This window comes from Arachis duranensis, chromosome 3, assembly GCF_000817695.3.
Source record: "Arachis duranensis cultivar V14167 chromosome 3, aradu.V14167.gnm2.J7QH, whole genome shotgun sequence".
In the NCBI taxonomy this organism is placed as follows: Eukaryota; Viridiplantae; Streptophyta; class Magnoliopsida; order Fabales; family Fabaceae; genus Arachis; species Arachis duranensis.
In genome coordinates this window covers 43,618,207-43,640,619 of record NC_029774.3, presented here as the reverse complement: position 1 = coordinate 43,640,619, position 22,413 = coordinate 43,618,207, and the positions used below count along the sequence as shown (strand labels likewise).

The window sequence follows — 22,413 nt, the reverse complement described above, 5'->3', positions numbered from 1 at the left end:
GCAAATGATCCCTCATAGAAGACTACATTTTGAGACACACTCATAGAAATACTCCCTTAGAAGACTATATTTCACTCTATTATCCCATTTTGTCGAGGACTTTCTCTGACTTTGGAAGTCCTGCATCTCACAACCAAATTGACAATCAAATGCACCCATTCATTGTGAAGTATAAGACATTTGTGAGACATAAGTATTTTGTCCCAATATGGATGCAACGACAACTTGTTTATTAGGCAAATTTATTTTTATTGGCTTTGTGAATGCAACTAGAGAATGGGTTATATGGATATAGTGGAACTTATCAATGATCCAAGAATCACCATTTTTCAGAGACATTTTCATGAGCACAACTTGGAGTATAGCCTTTTATCTACCTCCAAACCATCTGCCTATGCCACTTTTACCATGTGAGAAACTTGCAGCAAATTAAAATTTTTGAATTTTAAATTTTCTGAATTCACTAATTATAATATGGTAAATCATACTTTCTTACCGTGTAAGTTATTCCTTATATACAACTACTAAAACAAACGGCTTAAACCGTCTTGCCTAATTTATATATGTAATCTTTTTTGTTATTTTTAGAATTTCAACTCAAAATAATAATAATAATAATAATAATAATAATAATAATAAAAGGATTAGATATAAAAGGAGAAGAGATCTTGGCCTTCGACTTCTTCAGATTCTTCTTCTTCTCTTATCTCCACACACCTTACATTTTTTTCTACTAGGGTTCTTTCACACCATGAGCAACTAAACTTTTATTGTTAAAGTTAGGAGCTCTATTATTTTAATGGATTAATATTATTATCATTCCTCTCTTGATCAATGCACTAGTTTATTTTCAAAGATTAGTTTCGTTCTTCATCCTAGGAATTAGGATATATTGCAAGATAACTCTTTTTCTAATTCAATTCTTGTTGAATCTTAGAAAACTTAAATCACTTGAATAATAGCTTGAAATTAATTACTCATAATTCTCTGATTACCTGAATTTAACGTGATATGTGACATATAATTATCTTATCTTTGGGTAACTAGGATTTGTGTGGCTCATAAACTAGGATTGGATTTAAACTTCTAATTTAAATTAAGCGACCAAGGAATTGGCTATTGGTTTGGTTAGAAGAGATTAAATTGCTAAGGAATTATGCTTTAATCAATTAGGGTTTGCCATGAATTGAACTTTTGCATTATATTAAAGTGTGTGATAAGAACTACTAACCCGGAAATTTAATATCTCCAAAGCCTTTACTGTTTTCTCATACCATTTTTACCAACCGTTCATTACTTGATTTCTTGAATTCTCTAATTCATTGCTTTATGATACTTGGAACACAAATCACTCAAATTGGCTTGTCTGACTAGTCTAATCATCCAATTATTTTTGCTCAATCCATCAATCCTCATGGGATCGACACTCACTCACCTGAGTTATTATTTGGTACTTGGTACGACCTAGTGCACTTGCTGGTAAGTTTATAGTATTCGAAATTTCGCAACCAACCACATGAAAAAGGGTTATTTATTAGAAGTGTAAGTTTGGTTTGTTCAACTTTAGGGTTCTTATTTGTGGCTGTTGTTGTATCAATGTTGGGGGTAGAATTAGAAAGGGTTTAGGTCACATTAGGAGATGGAATTGAGAATTAAATTAAGTGTATTTGGTTGTTTACATATGGCAAAGTATGTACAAAACCTTATCAGTATATGAAATCGAATTTATGCCACCAATGAAAGGGAATCTGATTATAATGAAACTAAATGTATTATACACCATAAAACCAAATATAATATCATATAGTCATCCAAACAGATTCCATAAGGTTTGTTACATAATAGCAACCATAATGTAATAATATCAAACATAAGACACAAAACATAATACCAAAACATAAAACACTAAACCAGTAGCCCAAAATAAGTACTGAAGTTGCATAGTTGCACTTTTTTAACAAAGCATAAACATCACATGATCCAAAATACAAAAGTTAGCATATCCTATTGCTACATCTTGTCATTACTTCTTCTTTGCATTGGTGAGTCCAAGAGTTGGAATGAATTGCATTAGCCTTGTTGTGGTGCCAGAGGTAGCAGCAATTGTCTCAACAATAACTGGTGTTGGTATTGGTCCAGGTGTTGGTTGATTTGGTCTTGGTGCTAGTGGCACTATAACTGGTATAGGAGCGAATCCTATTGGTGCTAATGGCCTTGGAATAGTTGTTGGATTTTGGAGTCTGACTATTTGTTGCTTTGGTCTTGGAGCCTTAAAGGCAGGGTTGGCTGGTGGTGTAATGTTATTGGTAGCTTGTGCATTAGGGCCTCCAAAAGCATGCTATAAATTCCAAAAAAAAAAAAGTAATTACAACATTGACATATACATTGATATATACTTATTAATATCAGGCAAACAAACAATAGTTAGAAGATACCTGTGACTGTGGAGCTGACTGTGATAGTTGCACCTCTTCTTGGAGTTGAGCAGTAGTTGCATTTGTTGCAGAACTTGCCTCCTTTGCCTTACTCTTGCCCTTAGTTTTAGATTTTGGAGGAGGTTTAGGCTTTGGTGGTCCTTTGCAAGTCTTGGCATTATGTCCAGCAATACCACATTTTTGGCAAATCACTATGAAAGTCCTTCTCCCCTTGGTCTGATAATGACTATCTTCAATAGGGGTCTGCCTTCCCCCTTCTTCTTTGTTGGGCGCCGAATAGGCCTCTTGAACTTTGGTGGTTCTGGACTGAGATATTCATTTTTCTCCAAATATTTTTCGGAATTGACAGGCTTAATATAGTGGTGATATGTTGCTCTAAAAGCATCCATCTTGAGCTATTGATGCACCTATGGCTCTGGTCTGTCATAACTTTTTTGAATTGCTGCTAGCATATGCACACAAGGAAGACCTGTGTGAATTAGTGTTCAAACATTGAGTTTATCTTATTTTCATAATAACATGAACATGTGTAGTAGAATATGCCAAAATTCTTTTTTACCTGTCAATTGTCACATGTTGCAAGTACATGTTTGTCACATGTTGCAAGTACACATTGCACTCATTATCCCCAGTCCATTAAGTAGTCCAATACTTGGTCTCCTTCATGGTATCCTCCAGCTTTTTTTGTTATACTGGGGCTAGTACACCAGTATAAGTACTTAGGACCTTCTTGTGTTTGGTTATCCTTCTCATTAAATAATAGTGCAACTCTTCCAACATAGTTAGTATTGACTTTCCTCTGTAGTGGATAATTTCTGTATTCCACACCTCACTCATGTTATTGGTGACATTGTCTAACTTGGGCCAGTGACGGAAGTAGGCCTTAGTCCAACATGCAAGCTAAAACTTTGCAAGGTAAGCCCATGCCTCTTTGTTAATCCTCTTGAGCCTTTGCATTTGTTGTTGGAATTCTGCATCTGTGCTACTCTTAGCACAAGTCCAGACCATGTTTTTCAAATGTGTGTCCTTAAATATTCTTACAAGGTTCTGCCATATGTGTTTAACACAGTTTCTATGATGGGCTCTAGGCATAACCTCATGCAAAGCAGGCAGCAGTCCCTGACAGTCAAAATAGTCCCAAAAATATTTCATTATCAGACATATTTGTTCCTTAAGATTTTACTAATCAGGCATATAGATACCCAAAAGTATTCATAACCAGACATACTACTTGATCAAAAATATAAAACAGAGATAAAAGTTTGTGTAGTCATTAACACCAGACAGATAACTTTATAAAAAATGTACAACAGAGATACAAAGAAACAAAGTTTACCTTTTATTGGTTAGAGATGAAGTTCCACCCTACCTTCAACCTCACAATCACCTAAGTTATCTTGCAATAGCTCTAGGAACCACTTCCAGTTCACTTTTGTCTCACTATCTACCACAGCGTAGACAATCACATAAAAGTGATTGTTTGCGTCTTGTGCAACAGCAAACAAGATTTGCCCTCCATAATATCCCTTGAGGAAGCATCTATCAAGTCTTATAAGGGGTCGATAGTTGGTCTTGAGGCTTTTCTTCCAGGCATCTAGACATACATAAAGCTTGTTGAATAATGGTGGCGACTGAGGTATTGGTATGCATTCCATCTTGGTAGTAGTTACAGGATTGCTTCTAAGCAACTCATGCAAGTAATCCCTTAACTTGCCATACTGGTCCTTCTCATTGCCAACATATCTCTCCCTTGCTAGCTCATGCATGTGCATCTTAAGCACTTTTCATTGGCATTTTTTATAGAGAATTAATGACTTTTCCTTGATAATTATATGATTTTTAAGGATATTCTATTAGTACTTTGATTTTCTTGGTTTCATGATTCTTGTAAAAAAATGTTAGGAAAAAAGAAGCAAAAGAACAAGGTAGAACCAAGAATTGAAGACAAGTGAAAAGAGAATTTGTGATGCTGTTAACCCTGACCTTCTATATTTATGCATGAATACCATATCCACTCATACAAAATATACAGATTACTAAGTAATCTCCATTCTAGATATTTACTCAAACAAAATATTTAATAAACACAACAATGCTCTCCATAAGGACAACGTAACAACAATCGATCAATAAAATGCAAAATGCTTACCTCAGTCAGGGACGACAGAGACACGATCACAAATAGCACGAATTCGAAACTGCTGACTTGCTATGTCGATCATTCTCGAAATAACGATAATATAGGTTAGAGTGGTGAAGATGCTGAAGGTTGTGACGGGGATGACAATGGTGACGTGAAGAGAGTGGTTTTCTTCGTAAAACCTAATAGAGCAAAGAGAGTCACTTGTAATTTTATTTCCAAAAAGCAGCGTAAGGCACATCCATGAAATAATGTCGATTTTACACAAAGAGGGCCAAGGACTATTTTGTCGTTTTTGTCCACGTGGCACTAATCGTGTGACGTGACAAATTAATGCGATACTAAGACATTTTTTACTAGATTTGGCGAAACAAACTGAAATAAGAGGCTCAATTTTTTCGATATGGAGCATGTATGTGTGTTTGGCATTGATATGGAGTTAAGGTGGGTTAGACATGTATGTGGGGCAGAGTTTTGGCAGCTTTATAAAGGGGTTCTCGGACGGTCTGAGTTCTGGGTTTTTAAGTTGTAAAAGTGGGAGACGGACGGTCCGATTTGTGGTGGGGAGGGAAAGTGTTTAGTTGCTGAGGAATCGGACCCTGCGAGATGGCTGGGGGAAGAGAAGACGCACGGTCCGATTTGCGTGTAGTTGATGGAGTCGGACCGTCCGTTTTGGCTAGGGATGGTCGAACCGGTTGACGAAAACGCATGGTCCGATTTGGTTGTGGAATATATTTTTGAATGAAGTTAACCAAGCCGGACGGTCCGAGTTGAGAATAGAGTCTATATAAAAGTGCAACGAGTTAGTGTTAGGTTATCCCTCTTCTTCTCCTTCAAAATCAAAGAAGTGTGTAGTTAGTGTTATGTTTTTTTTTTGTGAGTAGGAGAAATGAGTGATAGAGTACTAATAAAGGTGTATTATTTTGGTCAAATTTTATTAGAAACATCTGAAGGGGTAAAATTTATTTGTGAAAATCCAGTAGATGTTGTTATTCCTTTTATCATTTCCTTTGAAGAACTGAAAGGTTTGATCTGTGAAAAGATTGATTCTGAGAGGGCAAAAAAAATATCCTGTGTTCTATACAGATATCACGTACCGGTATTTGGTGGGTTTGTCCAATTTCAAACAAGATATGTGACGGACGAAGCGAGCATGCAGGAGATGTTTTCAATGTATATTGAAAACCGGGCGCAGATCTCGTATATCGAGTTGTATGTTGAGTTTGAACAATCTGAGGCAGACCGAAACATTCTACGGGAAGATTATAATAGTGACAGTGAAGAAGAGTTCGAAAGCAACTACGAATGTGTTGGTGCAGATGGAGATGAAGTTCATGGTGAGGGAAATATGGATCCAGATGTGACAGAGGTGGCAGATGCACTCGCAAACGATATGCCGTTTGGGAAGCCTTCATTCATGCGAGTTCTGGACTTGGAAGCCATGCATGTTCCGGAGTTTCCGGAATATATGACTGCAGGTACGTTAATAAAAAATAATTGTCTTTTTTATTTATTTGTTGAATTATTTATGAATGAATTATTATTTATTACCCATTATTTACGCATGCGTTGATGTCATGTATGTGTTAGACATTGAACCGGTTGAGCTGATCCTATGTAAAAAAAAATTAAAAAATAGTAGGAATTTAAAAAAATAAATGTCAACATATGTGTTCAGTAATGGTTGAAACATATAACGTTATTTTAAACGAATATAGAACATAGAATTTAATATTTTATTATTATTTACGTTAGGGTCGGATTTATGTCATACTTGATGCAGTTAATATTGATTTAGTATGGTTTTGAAATATATATGTATTTATTGAAATTTTTCCCATGCTTGGTGTCCTGGCAGAAGTTCCTTTTGTCGCAGATGGTGAATTTGCTGTTGGGATGGAGTTTAGTTCCCGGGAAGCTGTTATTAAGGCAATAAAAGAGTATACCATACGACGAAGCGTAGATTACCGGGTGTATGAGTCTGAGCCTTTGACATTTTATGCCAAGTGTACACAGTATGGGTCAGGATGTGATTGGCTTATTAGGGTAAGCTTGATCAGCAGGAAGTATTGTTGGGTTATAAGGAGGTATAATGGTAGTCACACTTGTACCAGAGCCACCATTTCACAGGATCATGCGAAGCTGGACTCCATCACAATTGCAGAAGCAATAAAGCCATTGGTTGAGGCTGATCCCTCCTTAAAGGTAAAGTCTGTTATAGCAGAAGTGCAATCGAAGTTTAACTATACTGTTAGCTATCGGAAAGCATGGTTGGCTAAGCAAAGGGCAGTAGAAAAAATATTTGGAGGTTGGGAGGCATCGTACGAAGCGTTGCCTATATGGTTTCAGGCCATGTGTCATAAGGAGCCATCAGCTGTTGTCCATTTTGAGACTATGCCTGCATACCAAGGCGATGACTTGGTTGGTCATATTCGGGTACTGCATAGAGTATTTTGGAGTTATTACCCCTGTATCAGGGCATTCAGACATTGTAAGCCAGTTGTCCAGGTGGATGGGACTCACTTGTACGGGAAGTATAAGGGTTGTCTCCTAGTCGCAGTTTCACAGGATGGCAACAACAACATCGTCCCAATTGCGTTTGCTATTGTCGAGGGAGAGACTTCTGATGCGTGGCACTTTTTCCTTAGTAACTTACGTCAACATGTTGTCACTCGAGATGGTGTGGGACTGATATCCGACCGACATGAATCCATCAATGCAGCTGTGGAACGGAGTAACGGCGCCTGGTCACCTCCTAGAGCTTTTCATATGTTCTGCATCAGGCATATAGAGTCGAATTTTCTGCGGAAATTCAAGGCACCGTACCTCCAAAAATTGGTCGTCAACATTGGTAATAATTTACTAAATTTAAGTAACTTATTAACAGTAGTTAAATATTAATATTTGTTTTTGAGTTTTATATTTTTTTTTTTTGCTTTCCTCTAGGATATTCCAGGACGGTGCGGGAGTATGAAGTGCGTTACCAGCGATTACGGGAACGAGGGGAAGCGTATACCAACTGGTTAAACCGAATTCCTCGCGAACAGTACGCATTGGCGTTTGATGGTGGATACCGATGGGGTCACATGACAACGAATCTAGTGGAATGCATCAATTCAGTGTTGAAGGGTGCACGCAATCTTCCTATTACTGCTCTTGTCAAGGCAACATTCTACAGGCTAAACGAGCTCTTCACCAGAAAAAGAGCAGAGGCAGAAGCGCGGATTAATGCTGGCCATGTGTTCTCCGAAGTCGTGACCTCGAAGTTGCATGCAAACCAACTTGCATCAGGAAACATACAGGTCAGTTGCTTTGACCGGCAGAATGAAGTCTTCGAGGTGCGTGAGATGCCAAGCGGATTGGAGTTTGCAGTCGATCTACGCGCCCTTCGATGTGACTGTGGTGAGTTCCAGGTGAACCGGATCCCCTGCAGACATGTGTTCGCATGTTGTGCGAACCAGCGACTGGATTGGAAGCTATATGTGCATGACGTGTATAAGATGGACCAAGTTCGGCGGGTGTACCGAGCAAGATTTAGGCCACTAGGTAACCCGACGACGTGGCCTGCGTACAACGGTCCTCGCTACGTACCGAATCCGTATCTGAGACGTGTCTCGAAAGGGCGCCCCAGGATGACGCGTTTCTTGAATGAGATGGACACGCGTATGTTACGTCGTCCTAGGCGATGTACGCTATGTGGAGCTGAGGGACACAGTCGTAGTAGATGCCGTCAGTCAGCTGGTAGAACCGTCGACGGAGATGCTCAGTAGGTTCACATTGTGGTAGGTGTAGAACGGTTTATGTATTCTAATGTTAAAACGGTTTATGTTAAAACGGTTCAATCTGATGTTTTTATGTTAAGACGGTTTATGTATTCTGATGTTTTAATCGCATTGTATATATGAACCGGCCGGTCCGGTTCAATCGCCTTGTACCGGTCCGGTTCAATCGCGTTGTATAAATGAACCGGCCGGTCCGGTTTAATCGCATTGTAAAAATGAACCGGCCGGTCCGGTTCAATCGCGTTGTATAAATGAACCGGCCGGTCCGGTTTAATCGCATTGTAAAAATGAACCGGCCGGTCCGGTTCAATCGCGTTGTATAAATGAACCGGCCGGTCCGGTTTAATCGCATTGTAAAAATGAACCGGCCGGTCCGGTTCAATCGCGTTGTATAAATGAACCGGTCGGTCCGGTTTAATCGCATTGTAAAAATGAACCGGCCGGTCCGGTTCAATCTGATTTTATGAATGAACCGGCCGGCCATGTTCAATCGGATTGTGTAAATGCACCGGCCGGTCCGGTTCAATCTGTTCTTCAACATTAACCGACCTGTCCTATGCAATCTGATTTTATGAATGAACCGGCCTTTCCGGTGCAATCTGAATGTATAAATGAACCGGCCTTTCCGGTCCAATCTGATTGTATGAATGAACAACAATAATGCGTACGTATGCAACACCTGTACCGTAATGCGTACTCAAGATTAACAATACCTGAATAGTGCATAAATACTCTAAACATGCAACATAGATACTCTAAACATACAACATAGATACTCGGAACATACAACATAGATACTCTGAACATACAACATAGATACGTTAAACATACTACATAAATACTCTCAACATACTACATAAATACAACATGGTCCACGTGATTACTACTTAAATAAATAAGTTACAAGACAACTACTTTCTCATGGCCCACTTCACATCCTTGACTAAATTCTTGCATTTCTTGGCCGCCTTTTTGAAGACAGATGGAGTGTAGCGACTAGCACTGCGACGTGGTGGATCAATCCTCAGATTGTAACCTTTGGAGGTTTCATCCGGAGTGCGTGCATGACCTGTATAGAAATTATAAAAAATGATTAAATTATGCGCAGCAGGTAATCACAGCAAGACATAAACCACATAAGATTTAGTAAAGGTAAAAAATAGATGCCAGTTATGAACAAAAAATAAAAAAGTAATGCAACATGTAAAGTAGAATACTAAACATAATACCATCATTACGAGATTCTTCATCCTCGTCAAACTCCTCTATTTCATCGTCATCTTGATCCTCCTCGTCATCCGGGTCATCTACTAGATACGCATCTGTCTCCCTCTCGAGTGCATTAGCATCTTCTTCAATGAGTCCCATGGATACACGGTTAGGATTCTGACTAAAAAAAGCTCCGCGTCCGTCATCACTCCTACTAGAGTCAACCGACACAAACCCCCCAGAAGCAACCGATGATGTATGGCCCGGATACCTCGCATCCAATGAATACCTACCAGCCATGAGGTCAGGCTGTTGGCCATATTGTGGTAGTCCAGGACCTGCAGACATCAACCCAAGCAATTGGCTAAAAGAACCTCCTTCTCCTGTTTCAAACTGTAAGGTTCCCCAATATTGTTGACTGATTGGAACTGATGGGGGGAACTGTGTCTGAGGTACATAATGGCTTGAGGACTGAGGTTGTTCTTGTGGAATCGGTGTTGGAGGTAATATATGCGGCGAAAGTGGCTCTTCTACTTGATTGTCAGCATCCATATCCTGACTACCCTCATCGGTATCCTGATTATCCTCATCCAAATCCTGATCACCTTCCTCCATATCCTGATCACCTTCATCATTATCTTGACCCACAAGATTTGACAAGTTCAAGTGGTCCCCATATTTTGATCGGTACCAATGCATGTAACTATCTAGTAGATCTTGTGAAGGCATCGGAAGCTCAGATAGAATGTAGTTATACCTGTTTGACCAATGCATCACCCATTTTGAATGACTCGCTTCCGTGGCCCAATTAAGATTCTTGGGACCCTTCAGGGTTTCTCCATGCGCCTTCTCTAGATTCCGCTCCTGACTTGGTAGACCCTGAACCAAACCAAACTGTCGCCTAAATCTATCGGTAGCATGCCACTCGACACATTCAAATGATACCAACGGAACTGTAGCACTCCAAACCACCGACTGCATGTAGATTTCAGGAGAAATGATGTTCGGATCCACCCGATCCACAGCATAAGCAACCCAAACAAACTGGAAATAAAAAAGGAACCTCAACAAAACAGTCCACAAAGCCAATTACAAAGACAATGCTGTATAATTATGTCTCAGACCCTAAACATAAAACTAATACTACTTTCATTGAAACATACCTGCCCTTCCTGAAGTTCATCAAATGACTTCCTAAAGTGACCTAACTTCAAGTATCTAAATCGTCGGTCACCACGCTCCCAGTTCCGCCACCTATGATGATATATTCAATTACCTCAGCTACCATTAAATGAATCATAAATATCAACATACGGGTACATAACTAACAAATTATTACCTGTTTGCTAGTGGAAAACTTCGAGGTTCCCTAGGTAGCGGCGATAGGTACGGCATCCTGATCCAAGCCCAACAGAGTAGAAGTGTTAGTGGACCATCTATTTCCTTGCAGTTAAAACGGGATGCCCGGCATAATGCCCTGTAGAGATGTGCCAGGCATGCCGCTCCCCAACTATACTGACCAATACTACCAAAATCACGTAGCAAGGGTAGAAATTTCCAATGCACTCCTGCCCCAGACTTATCCCCAAACAAGATCGTCCCGATCAACAACATAATATGGCACCTCACATACCTCTGTATACTGATATCATCAATCAACTGTAAATTTTCTTTTAAATCACGCAGCCAGGTAAGTTTTATGCAACTAGATCTACAGTCAGACATACGCGGTGCAACTCCAAATTGAAGCAAACACTCCGCCTCCAACGCTTCATAACTGCTCATTGTCATCCCTGTGACCGGAAGACCATCTGTGGGAAGACCAAGAATCATAGCTACATCTTCAAGTGTCACAGCACATTCACCAATGGGAAGGTGGAACGTATGTGTCTCCGGGTGCCAACGTTCAATTAGAGCATTTACCAATGCTTTCTGACACTGCACTATCCCAATCTGAGATGCATGATAGAACCCGGTAATTCGCAGATGATCCTCCACCCTTTCGTTGTACCGATCCGGAGGAAGTGGATAGTTACAAGTCAACATTCTTGATTTCTACAAAAAAACATAACAAATTACTAATCAAATTATTAAGAATTGCTAACTTACCATCATAAAGTTATTGACTGAATCCTTATACAACTAATTCTCGTAACTTCTAAATTTAACTAGTTAATCCTCAAAAGTATTCATAACTGCTAATGAAACTCATTACAAATACATATATTCCTAATCATAAATCTCAACAATATTTACAACATCCACAATAATTAAGAACATTAATTAATTACTCTTTTCTTAAAAATTTTTCCCCTGCAATACAAAATATTAATAAATCTGTATATGCCATCATTCATATTCTAACAACGCTAATAATTAACTTGCTAATAATAATTACTACATTTAAAATTATTTAAATTTTCCCATAAAGAAATATCTAACATGGCTTAATTAAAAAAACCTTTCTGATCAACTCATTAACACTTTACCACAATAATAATAATAACATCTAACCAAAATCGATAACAGTTACACTTAATTTCTTAAAAACACATTCAAATACCATTGGCTTACAAATACTAATTATACTACAATTAAATAAATTTATTAAAAATTTACATTATGTTCTACTTACTGCTACAGCCAAAAACACAAAACTAAAGAACAACAACAACATAACATAACCATAACAAATTATCTTATCATGATATATATAATTCATAATCTGTAAAAAAATATTTAAATAGAACCTAACAAATATTCAAAAATTAGTCATAACCATTCTATTTATATTCTTCAACTACATATCTCTAACAACTACTTAATCATAACAAATTTTCTAATCATGATTTATATAATTATTAATCTGTAAAATAATTTTAAAGAAATCTAACAAACAGTGAAAACTAAGTCATACTCATTCCATTTATGTTCTTCAAATGCATGTCTAAGAACAATATAATCATATAAAAAATTTTAATCATCATAAATACAATTATTAATCTGTTTAAAATATTTTAAAATAATCTAACTAATACTAATAAATAAATTAGTCATAATCATTCTATTCTTCAACTGTGTATCTAACAACAACCATAATATTGAAATTTTATATTTTAATAATTATAACTATAAAAAAATAAAAAAACTCAAAAAAAATTCAAAAAATACTTACATAGTCAGGATCACTGAGATAGTGAATAATATGAAGCTCAGATCGATCAACATCTTTAATTTTTGATTTTTTCCCCATTAATGTTGCTCCTCCACCACCATGCAAAGTTCAGAGACAGAGAAATGAAGAAGAAGGGTTTGAGGGAGAAAGGTTGGTGGGAGTGAAGTGGGGATTCAGACTATAGGAGAGCAGGTTTTCTTCTTTCAAACGTTGCCCACCGAGGGACTCAACGGGGAAGCGCCGCGTGTCCATAGCAGCAATGGACTCGGACCGTGCGAAAACTAACACCAAACTCGGACGGTCCGTGAAGCAGCGGTCTCGGAGGGTCCGAGTCCCTCACCATCTTCTTTCCAAGGCACTGGACTCGGACCGTGCGTTTTGTGGCCTGAACTCGGAGGGTCCGAGTCCCATCCCCCTGACACCACACGCAGGTTTAACACCCCCCACCCCCATATCCGTTGAAAACACCTGCAAGGGTACAATATTGAAATTAAAAAGCGGAAATAAGAACCTAATTGACTGACCCAGTTAAATATTAGAGACTAACTAAATAATTAATTTTTGTTAAAAACTAAAATATTTAATCTGCAATTTTTTAAAAGACAAAATGAATAAATACTCTAAATTTTTCTACTTAGTTTGCACATCATATATAGTGTAACTATAGAATTTGGTCAAGTGTGATGGGCTATGACTTGTGAGCTAGCTTGGTGGTTGAAATTTTTATTTTTTAATTTTTTTAAAAAATTTTTTGTGCTCTTAAGAGTATTATATGGAGAATATAAGGATTAAATTTTATGCGGCTAAATCTTATATCATGAACCTCATTAGCAATATGATCGTCAACATTATTTTTCATGCACTATAAAATTATACTTCTATTTATTGGATTTAACTCAATTATCTTCGTTATGATTGTATTACTCTCCATTTCTGTTACGGACCATCACAAATCTAGTCCATTTAGTCGACGGGTCAAGACACCATCCTTAACCCAGGCCCCAAACTATCCCCCACAAGAGAAATTTAACAGGTTGGTTCTTAGCACCCGACTCGGTTGACGTCCGACTTTCGCCACCTACACAATCTGGCGCACCATGCCTAACAAACTGGTCGGGTCGGCCTCCTCGGAACAACGCCCGAAGTCCCGTCCCGATGTCCGAGATGACCTGATCCTTCCACGTGACGGGGACAGCTCACAAGAACCCTGGCTAGTGGGTTAGGTCATTTTTGGGCCCGCCCAACACAGTATATAAGAGGAGAGGTCAGCACTCCTCCCAAGATACATATTATCTTACTTAATTTGGCTGCCAATTCGTACGGACACTAACTTGATCGTCGGAGTGTCCTTGCAAGTGGCCACCCCCTCGTCACACCACCTCCGGTGTCTCCAACTCACACCTTAATTTTCACTCCACGTCAGCTCATGGTCTCACCCATTCACCTTTTCATCACCATCCGACCCGATGAGTATTCGAGTTTGTCAGGTAACGAATAATTTCAAAAGACCAATGATACTCTTTCATGCACTAACAAATATCTCTTAAACTCTGAAAAACATTATTAATATTAAAGTTATATTTTTATATTTAATAATATTTTTTAAATATTATTAAAATTATATATCTACCATAATATTAATAATAATAGACACCATGTATAATATTCATCGAGTTAAAATAGTTAATAAAATTTATTATTTTTATCTAATATTTTTTATCATAAATCTAATTTATTTAGTTTAATAATTTAATAATATAATATTAATTTATATTTTTAAATATTATTAAATCACTATTGATTAAAAATAATAAATTTATTAATCTTCAAAAATTATTCATTTTCACGCACGTGAGAAAAAGATTCATATCTAAAGAAGACAAAAAGTCACAAGAGGGGGAAATTAACCAAAAGAAGAACCATTGGCTCCTATGCAAAAACTAAAAACTAAAAAGTCACACCACAAGTGCGTCTATCTCCGAACTTCCATCCCTTGGTTTCTCCTTTCTCCACAGCAACGTCAATGCTGACCCACTGACTGTTCCTTTTTCCAACCATATGTCACTAAAATTAAACAATAAGCAGTTATCATATAAAAAAACAATTTGTCACAACAAAATAATTCATATTTATCGTATGCAACAATCAAAACAGTAATCTTCTTACTGTTATAAGTCTTTTTGGGTCTTCCAACCCCATTCATTAGCATAATCATAAATCATGAAGAAAGGGTGCTTAGGACCCAATCTGAAGCTCACTGTTCCTGTTCCTGCAACTCATCACCCTTCTTTTCCAAGCTTCCTGTCAGTTTTTCTCTTCTCTTCTATTTTTTAGATGTCTAAGTGTGATGAGTGATTGACTGTTGTGTTTTCTAACTAAAATTGTGTGCGGTTAGGAATGAAAGCGGCACGTTTATTGATGGGAACCTGCTTGTCAATGGCGACGGAGTTCTGATCGCTTCTCAGGGTGAAGTGGGAACTGTAACATTTCTTACTCAACGCTTTACACATGCTTATCTGTATCTCTGTGTATTTATGTTTCTTATTTATTTATGAGTTTAATTTACGTAAAAGTAGGTATTTTGCTGACATGGCAATACGTAATTAGATACAAGGGTAAAACTGTTTCACACATCAAAATTAGATTCTTTTATGTATTCTATACTATTGGATTGAATGAAATGCCTTTGTTACAACGAGGAATTCCTGATATTTTTTTGGTGCTCCCTTATTGAAAACTAATTAACGAAACAAAAATGTTAGATGACGAAAAGGCAATGGAAAATAAAGGATGATGTAAACGATAAGATACAAGTCAGTTGGTCAAAGTAGAGGATGATGTAAACCATATAGTTATACATATATTACAGTAAACTGTAACACCAAACCAAAGGTTTATTTGGTACAGTTGTAACATGGAAATTTGAATCAGGGTTTCCTGCATATTTTTATTTTTGTCACAGTACTCTTGAAAAGAGATTTACATGCTGTTGTCCGAGTACGGATGGTTTTGTAAATTCACATTTCATAGTTGTGTTGTTTTCAGCCACCCCCAGTAAGGGCAATAGACAACAAACTAAGTTTGGCAGACATTGACACAATCAAAGTGATTGGAAAGGGAAATGGAGGGATAGTGCAGTTGGTGCAACACAAATGGACTAATCAATTTTTCGCATTAAAGGTTCACTGAGTGCACAATGACATTGCTTGAATTTGCAACTTATAGTTCTCTCTCTTTTTTAGATGATTTATCCTTTTGTATTGGCATTGTTGACCAAGTATTTTATGACATTTAGAAGTTGTTTTCTTCCTACAATGACATTGTTGGTCAGGGAAAGAAATTCTTCAGAAACTTTTTTATGTCAATTGGTGTTTAGTAGTGAGTTAATTACATAAGTATTAATTCAACTAGTATGTTAGTTTAAAAGAATAATATGTTAGTTTAAAACACCATCTTGTTCACCCAACATTGGACATTTAAATTTCACCGAACATAATGATTGAATCTAGGTCCTTGGACTTACTAATTTCCAGTTATCTGATATATCTTATTTATACACATCCAATGCAACATTGTTCGATTGTCACTTATGATGTATTCTCTGTAATTCAGGAAATCCGAATGATGGTTGAGGAGCCTATGCACACGCAGATAGCACGAGAGCTAAAAATCAATCAGTCGGCACAATGTCCATATGTTGTTGTCTACTACCAATCATTCTACAATAATGGGGTCTTATCAATCATCTTAGAGTACATGGATGGAGGGTCCTTGGAAGATTTTCTTAGCATAGTGAAAACAATTCCAGAGCCATATCTTGCCGCGATCTGCAAGCAGGTTGGCGAGACATAAGAATTCACACTACAGTGTACTTTGCATCCCTGACTAGATTTGATCCATTTCTTTCCTTATGTTCAACAATGTAGGTGCTGAAGGGTTTAATTTATCTTCATCATGAAAAACATATTATCCATAGGGACTTAAAGCCTTCTAATTTGTTGATAAATCATAGAGGAGAAGTAAAGATTACTGATTTTGGTGTGAGCGCAATCATGGACACCACATCTGGTCTAGCTAATACTTTTATTGGCACATACAGCTACATGTCTGTGAGTAAAGTACTTGACTATATTTCACTTTCTCAGTAACATTTAGTACATCAAAAAATATGTCATTTAAATATTTTTGGTACATTGAAAAATCATTGTAGCTGGACAGAAATGCACATTGATTTTTCAATATTTCCATAAAATCAAAGCAACATTTAGTTTGACCAACTAAACATGCCACCCTTGACTGGAATATTTATAATAACTCGTCTACTCTTCTTCACAGCCAGAGAGAATTACTGGAAACCCTGGTGGTTACAACTATAGAAGTGATATATGGAGCTTGGGACTGATATTGCTCAAGTGTGCTACAGGAAAGTTTCCATATACACCACCTGATAAAAAAGAAGGATGGGAAAATATCTACCAGCTTATTGAAATCATTGTCGAAAAACCTCCGCCGAGTGCTCCATCTGATCAATTTTCTCTGGAATTTTGTTCTTTCATCTCTGCATGGTAATATAATTATGCATGCTTAAGTAACTAAATTGCGTACAATTCACCAAAATAGAGTGCAAAGTATGGAGGGAGAATCTTTTGAATACCCTAGCATTTCCTAGAGCTTGAATTGATTGGGATACTTGAGAAACCTATAATTTCAAAGTAGCATCTCCTCTTACCTAATTGTGTTAAATCTTGTATTCATACTTGATTTTAATATACATTGGACAATTTCATGAAATGAATCCCCATCTTTTTGGAACAAAATTTGAAGATTTTAATTGATATGCACAATTAGTATAAAGGAGTTCTTCTTCTGCTTCTGCAGCTTAAACTGACATTCAAGAATGCATTGTCACAATTCACATAACTATTCAAATGGTTGTTTTGTCATAAGTTTTTATGTCGCTGCATTTGATTAAGCTTCTGATCATCCTTCAATCTTTTGTGTTTAGTTTACAGAAAAATCCAAGGGATAGAAAGTCAGCTCCAGACCTTGCGGTATGCATAAGAATCTTATCTGTACAAGTATGCCTTATAAAATATATAATATTTTTCACATTATATCTATGATTTAAATTCCAGAGACATCCATTTATCAACATGTATGAGGACTTGGATGTGGACCTTTCAGCATACTTCTCCAATGGAGGATCTACACCTGCAACCATATAAAACTTTGTGTTCAAAAGTAAAGAGTCATTCTAATTTGAATTATGTATCACTTCATTAGGTATCTTGAATTCAGATTGGTATGTTCATTACCCAGATGATGTACCAAAAAGTGACAGTGTCGAGAACAAAGAGAGTATATGCTAATTTGTCATGTACAGCAAGGTTTTTGCTTCTCGGTAGTTAAGTGGTTTGCAATTTTAAACTGTAACATGTTTTGATGCAAATTATACAACATAATTGTGCTTTTTACTATTAAAATGGTCATTTATCTTGACACCCTGTACTAGTTTGCTTAGGATATTCATAGTTTCTGAAGCTAATATCTCATTTTACAGATTATATCCAAAACTATTATGTTCTTGTGTAATGCGCTTGTTTGCAACCTTCCATGGATCTTTCAACCATCGAGTCACTGTAATTGCAGTTTTGATTCCTTTCTATGTAGATTCACTACTTGCATACGGTCAATCTTTGTAGCGTAGGAGCAAGAAAAACCAGTTCCTAAAATTGTCACAGAAATTGCATTTTATTGTTGAGTGATGTAAAGTTAAGCGGTTTAAATTTTTCAAAGTTTTAACTAACAAATATAATTCAAGGGTGGTTGATATTATTATTGGAACAGATAATCAGAAAAAAGAAAAAAAGAATTTACATGTTGAAAAAATTAATAGAAGTTCCTGATGTGAGCAACTGCTTACAGTAATAATTCTTATACACAGCAAATTTCAATTCACATAACTTAACCCTGGTGAAAAATGTAGGGGCTAGACATATGCAAGTATGCAACTAATGCATGTTTGGTTAGGGTTTAAAAAGGGTGAAATTTTTTATGAATTATCTCCATTAGTAAAATTACATATGAAGCTTATCCATGAAAAATTCCATCAAGTTTTATCCCCAAACCAAGAATATAAAAAATTACCAGTGAAACAATAGCATATGAGTGAATATTCCAAATGAAGGGTTAATATCTATCTTTATTCTCTATGCTTTCTTCTTCAATTTTCTTTGGGCCTTTAGGTCTATAACAATGACTGAGACATTATCTTTGCTTCCCCTTTGGATGGCGAGTTTAGAGAGACATTCTGCAGCATAATGAGCTGCAGGATCAATGCCATGGCCATGTTCTGTTGATACACTGATGTTGTTGTTGCTGCCATTCTTCTTATGCCAAAGGAGGATTCGTCTTCGGGCAATGCTGCAGGCTTCTTCATTTGTGATGATGTCCCATAGACCGTCACTGGCGAGAATAAGGCACTCGTCGGTTTTCTGTCTTCGAATAAACATGACTTCTGGTTCTGGAATTATCCATGGTTTCAAGTACCTATCACCTGGTTATGGACAAGAAGTAAGCAAGAATTTCAACTGCAGTGGATACTAAAATAAATGCAATTTAGCATATTTTTTATCTACTTCGAACTGGATAAATCGGATAAAAAAAAGGCACAAGTGCACATACCTATGGATCTTGACACTGCCAAAACACCAAGAACTCGGTAACCATTCCACTGTATGACCCTTCCTCCAGCAGCTTCTATTCTTTCCCATTCATCTTCTCTATTAGGCTATCAATAAGAAATAAAGATTCTTTTATCAGATAATTAAGCACCCAACAAGGAATTCCAGCAAAACAAATCCTGTAAATAGAAAGAGATTCCTTACTTTGTGGTCAGTAGACAAAGGCATGGCTTCTTTTCCACGACATAGAACTGCTCTTGAATCACCACAATTTGCGACTATAATGTGGGTTTCAGTTAGAATAGCAACCACTGCAGTAGAGCCTGCAGTCTCAGGAGTAAGGGGTTCAATACTACCCTCAGATCCATCACAATGGCTTTCACTATCCGGTGCCCCGATTCGTCCAACTGCATCATCTACTTTATGAAAACAATTAGAGAATGCTTTCTTCCAATGGTCTTGCCACTTCTCCCTCGCATTGTTTAAATTAGATTTTGCAGCTTCTATCTCCTCAGTCAACACTGAATGAAGATGTTCCCGGCAGTAATTCGCGACCTATGAAAGTATCACTCGTCTAGTGAAATGGATCAACTTCAAACTATGGCACAAATACTTCAATTTTTTAGTCACCTATGTGTAGATGAATTTTATTGTGATTTTTTTTTCATAAAATTACAGCATTTAGGCATAGTAACAAATCGTAATCAATATTTGTATTTGTATTTGAGCAAAATAAACTTCAGGGAATAAACAAGTATAACTGACACAAGTGATTACGGATTTTCAAACATACCTGACAACCCCCATGTCCATCATAGACACTGAAAAAGTGGGCTGATGAGTTTCCATTTTCATTAACGTGGTCATCTGCTAGCATCTGTGAAGGAACTTGAAGAAGTTGAGGCTGACAAGCAACAGCATCTTCCATCTCTTGTCTCCTTCCACAAACTGACGAGAAACCCCAACGAGGACCTCCATCAGATTCCGATGCATTCTGGAAGTCTGCTATGCTTGTTTGCTTGTCTGACACATCATGAAGACTGGCAGATAGTTTTGGATCAAATCCATCTGATCCGCTTCCATCTTCAGTTTCAAGTTCCATAGCAGCAGAAACCATGTTCTGCACTGGCTCCAGCTCTGGACTCGCCTCGATCGAACTGGACTTTCCTTGGATATTACTATTAAACTTGGTGGCAATCGGCAAATCATTATCAGAATCAGAACAATTATCAGTCAAAGTAGCAGCTTCATTCCCAGGACAACTTTTGTCACTGGCAACAGATTCAGATCTTTGATTATGTACAGAATGAAAACTGTTAGCTGACATGAATTCATCTTTCACCTTAAATTCAGTAACCATTTTTGATTCAAGGGGAGCTGAGTTGGTTCGACCCTGATTCTCCTTTACCTCTGCAGATGACCTAGTTTGGTGTTTTGGACATATATCTGCGCAGTAGTCTTCGTTTCCAACAGAGTAAGATTGATGATGACTTTCAATTGTAGGATTTAATATCAAAGCTGTTGTGTTTGCCATGAGCTTCAGACCAGTTATCTCCATGCGGGTTGCCACCGTTGACTCCTTCTGAATCAAATTCCCAAGTCTGTATGGCACCGCAATCGTCGAAGTAATTTCCTCCATAAGTCCTCTTTGATATTTTGCAGTAGCCTTATCCTCTCTAGAATCCTATACCTGTTAGCCTTCAACCACTTTTCTCTTTTCTAGTACTTAGTTCAACCGGCACAAGAAACAACAAGGAGATTCCTACGGCAAGAAATGAAAATTTGATTATAGAAATTTAGAATCAGTCTCCTCAGAAGCAGTCAACTACAGTGTAAAAAACCAAACAATCAGTTGTCTTTTTTACTCATCAAAATTTATTGAAACAGCAAAGCTATTATATATACTAGATTATCCCTCTAGATCCTTTCTGAAAATTAATTCACCTGTTTCTTATATTTAATTCTATCAGTCAATTGGGCGAACAGGTGGTGTGCAAAAAAATAATTTATTTCTCTGCCTCCAAACCAATCCTTTGTTGATCCCTGAAATAGAAGGCAATAGATGATTCAAGAAAACCATAAAACATAAATATTAATAAATGTCAAAAGTCAGTGACCTTGTCTTCTCTCCATCAAACAAAACATGGTGACAAGGGAAATGGGGTCATTGAAAATGAACATAAAAAAAACAATAACAAAAAATATCACTATAATTGGGGGGCAAGAGAAGTAAGGTTCCCTGGATCTGAGGCAACTCATATCTACCATTAAAGATTCCCCTTATATGTTTGTATACCTCTTATGTTACTTTCATATGTCAACTACAAACATGGCCACCCATTCTCAAAGATCATGATTCATCTTGAACTTAATATTACTCATTCCAATTCTATGATCATTGATCAACCACACTACATACCTAGCTTTCTTTCTTTAAAGTTATTAAATTCTAAGCTGAATTGCTTACCTTATCAAACTGGATGTAAGAGTGATGGTAGAACAGAAGAACAACCTCGGCAATGGTATGCCATTAATGGATTTAATTACTTATAAGTAATGAACAATTCGTAGCACTATATATATATATTTTCTTCAAAATGAATGTTGTTGTTTAGTGAAATACTACTACTTACACAGACTCTGGAAATGATTTAAGGCCTGCCTTTGTAATTTGTTTAATGTTTTGGAAGAAGCTTTCTAAGACAAGCATCTTTTGTTTATTTGTTTAAATAATTTTTTTTAACTAACAAAAAGGAGAATTGGAGAAAATGTGGCAGGGTTGCCATTTGTTCCCTTGGTGAGACGATACAAGAATGTGACACCTAAGACCCTTTCGTTTCTTATTTTAATTGGTCGGTTTGGTTTTTGGTTACATCATTTCCTAACAAATATCTTCCAAAAGGGACTCTCTTTCTTTAATATCGCCAGCACAAGATTTAGACGTGAAAGTCATTCTAATCTTAATCTTTCGTCAATTATGGGGGGCTTG

The 22,413-nt window shown here is 37.1% G+C and overlaps 3 protein-coding genes across 7 annotated transcripts; 2 read left to right on the top strand and 1 right to left on the bottom strand.

Annotated features, from left to right (window-relative positions):
• The first annotated feature begins 5,464 nt into the window (after positions 1–5,464).
• Positions 5,465–7,366, top strand: LOC107479070 (uncharacterized). The gene is made up of 3 exons (XM_052258286.1): positions 5,465–6,053; positions 6,434–7,309; positions 7,359–7,366. The coding sequence occupies exons 1-3, from the start codon at positions 5,465–5,467 to the stop codon at positions 7,364–7,366; spliced, it is 1,473 nt and encodes a 490-aa protein (XP_052114246.1).
• Positions 7,367–14,727: 7,361 nt separating this feature from the next.
• LOC107479065 (mitogen-activated protein kinase kinase 2) lies at positions 14,728–18,224 on the top strand. Of its 3 annotated transcripts, none has more exons than XM_016099216.3 (8): positions 14,729–15,044; positions 15,137–15,221; positions 15,772–15,921; positions 16,354–16,578; positions 16,668–16,850; positions 17,077–17,306; positions 17,747–17,792; positions 17,877–18,224. In XM_016099216.3, exons 1-8 carry the CDS (start codon positions 14,962–14,964, stop codon positions 17,964–17,966), a joined length of 1,092 nt encoding a protein of 363 aa, XP_015954702.1. In that variant the 5' UTR covers positions 14,729–14,961; the 3' UTR covers positions 17,967–18,224. The 3 variants fall into 3 exon arrangements, with proteins under 3 accessions (XP_015954704.1, XP_015954702.1, XP_015954703.1); XM_016099217.3 differs by having other exon boundaries at positions 14,733–15,044; positions 15,787–15,921; XM_016099218.3 differs by lacking the exon at positions 15,772–15,921 and having other exon boundaries at positions 14,728–15,044.
• A 397-nt stretch (positions 18,225–18,621) lies between these two features.
• On the bottom strand, positions 18,622–22,043 carry LOC107479064 (protein phosphatase 2C 50). Of its 3 annotated transcripts, XM_016099214.3 has the most exons (7): positions 21,892–22,043; positions 21,369–21,467; positions 20,767–21,186; positions 20,218–20,610; positions 19,629–19,979; positions 19,426–19,531; positions 18,622–19,297 (listed from the first exon to the last, which is right to left on the bottom strand). In XM_016099214.3, the coding sequence occupies exons 3-7, from the start codon at positions 21,061–21,063 to the stop codon at positions 18,951–18,953; spliced, it is 1,494 nt and encodes a 497-aa protein (XP_015954700.1). In that variant the 5' UTR covers positions 21,064–21,186; positions 21,369–21,467; positions 21,892–22,043; the 3' UTR covers positions 18,622–18,950. The 3 variants fall into 3 exon arrangements, with proteins under 3 accessions (XP_015954700.1, XP_015954697.1, XP_052114830.1); XM_016099211.3 differs by having other exon boundaries at positions 20,218–21,186; XM_052258870.1 differs by lacking the exons at positions 21,369–21,467; positions 21,892–22,043 and having other exon boundaries at positions 20,218–21,333.
• Positions 22,044–22,413: the final 370 nt, after the last annotated feature.

Bases quoted from the DNA above. Each gene is read 5' to 3' on its own strand.
- LOC107479070 (XM_052258286.1), top strand. From the start codon at position 5,465: ATGAGTGATAGAGTACTAATAAAGGTGTATTATTTTGGTCAAATTTTA. The intron at 6,054-6,433 runs GTACGTTAATAA...GTGTCCTGGCAG, and splicing joins TCCGGAATATATGACTGCAG to AAGTTCCTTTTGTCGCAGAT.
- LOC107479065 (XM_016099216.3), top strand. From the start codon at position 14,962: ATGAAGAAAGGGTGCTTAGGACCCAATCTGAAGCTCACTGTTCCTGTT. The intron at 15,045-15,136 runs GTCAGTTTTTCT...GTGTGCGGTTAG, and splicing joins CCTTCTTTTCCAAGCTTCCT to GAATGAAAGCGGCACGTTTA. The intron at 17,307-17,746 runs GTAATATAATTA...TTTTGTGTTTAG, and splicing joins TGTTCTTTCATCTCTGCATG to TTTACAGAAAAATCCAAGGG.
- LOC107479064 (XM_016099211.3), bottom strand. From the start codon at position 21,063: ATGGAGGAAATTACTTCGACGATTGCGGTGCCATACAGACTTGGGAAT. The intron at 19,532-19,628 runs GTAAGGAATCTC...TCTTATTGATAG, and splicing joins CTTTGTCTACTGACCACAAA to CCTAATAGAGAAGATGAATG. The intron at 19,298-19,425 runs GTATGTGCACTT...GTCCATAACCAG, and splicing joins GGCAGTGTCAAGATCCATAG to GTGATAGGTACTTGAAACCA.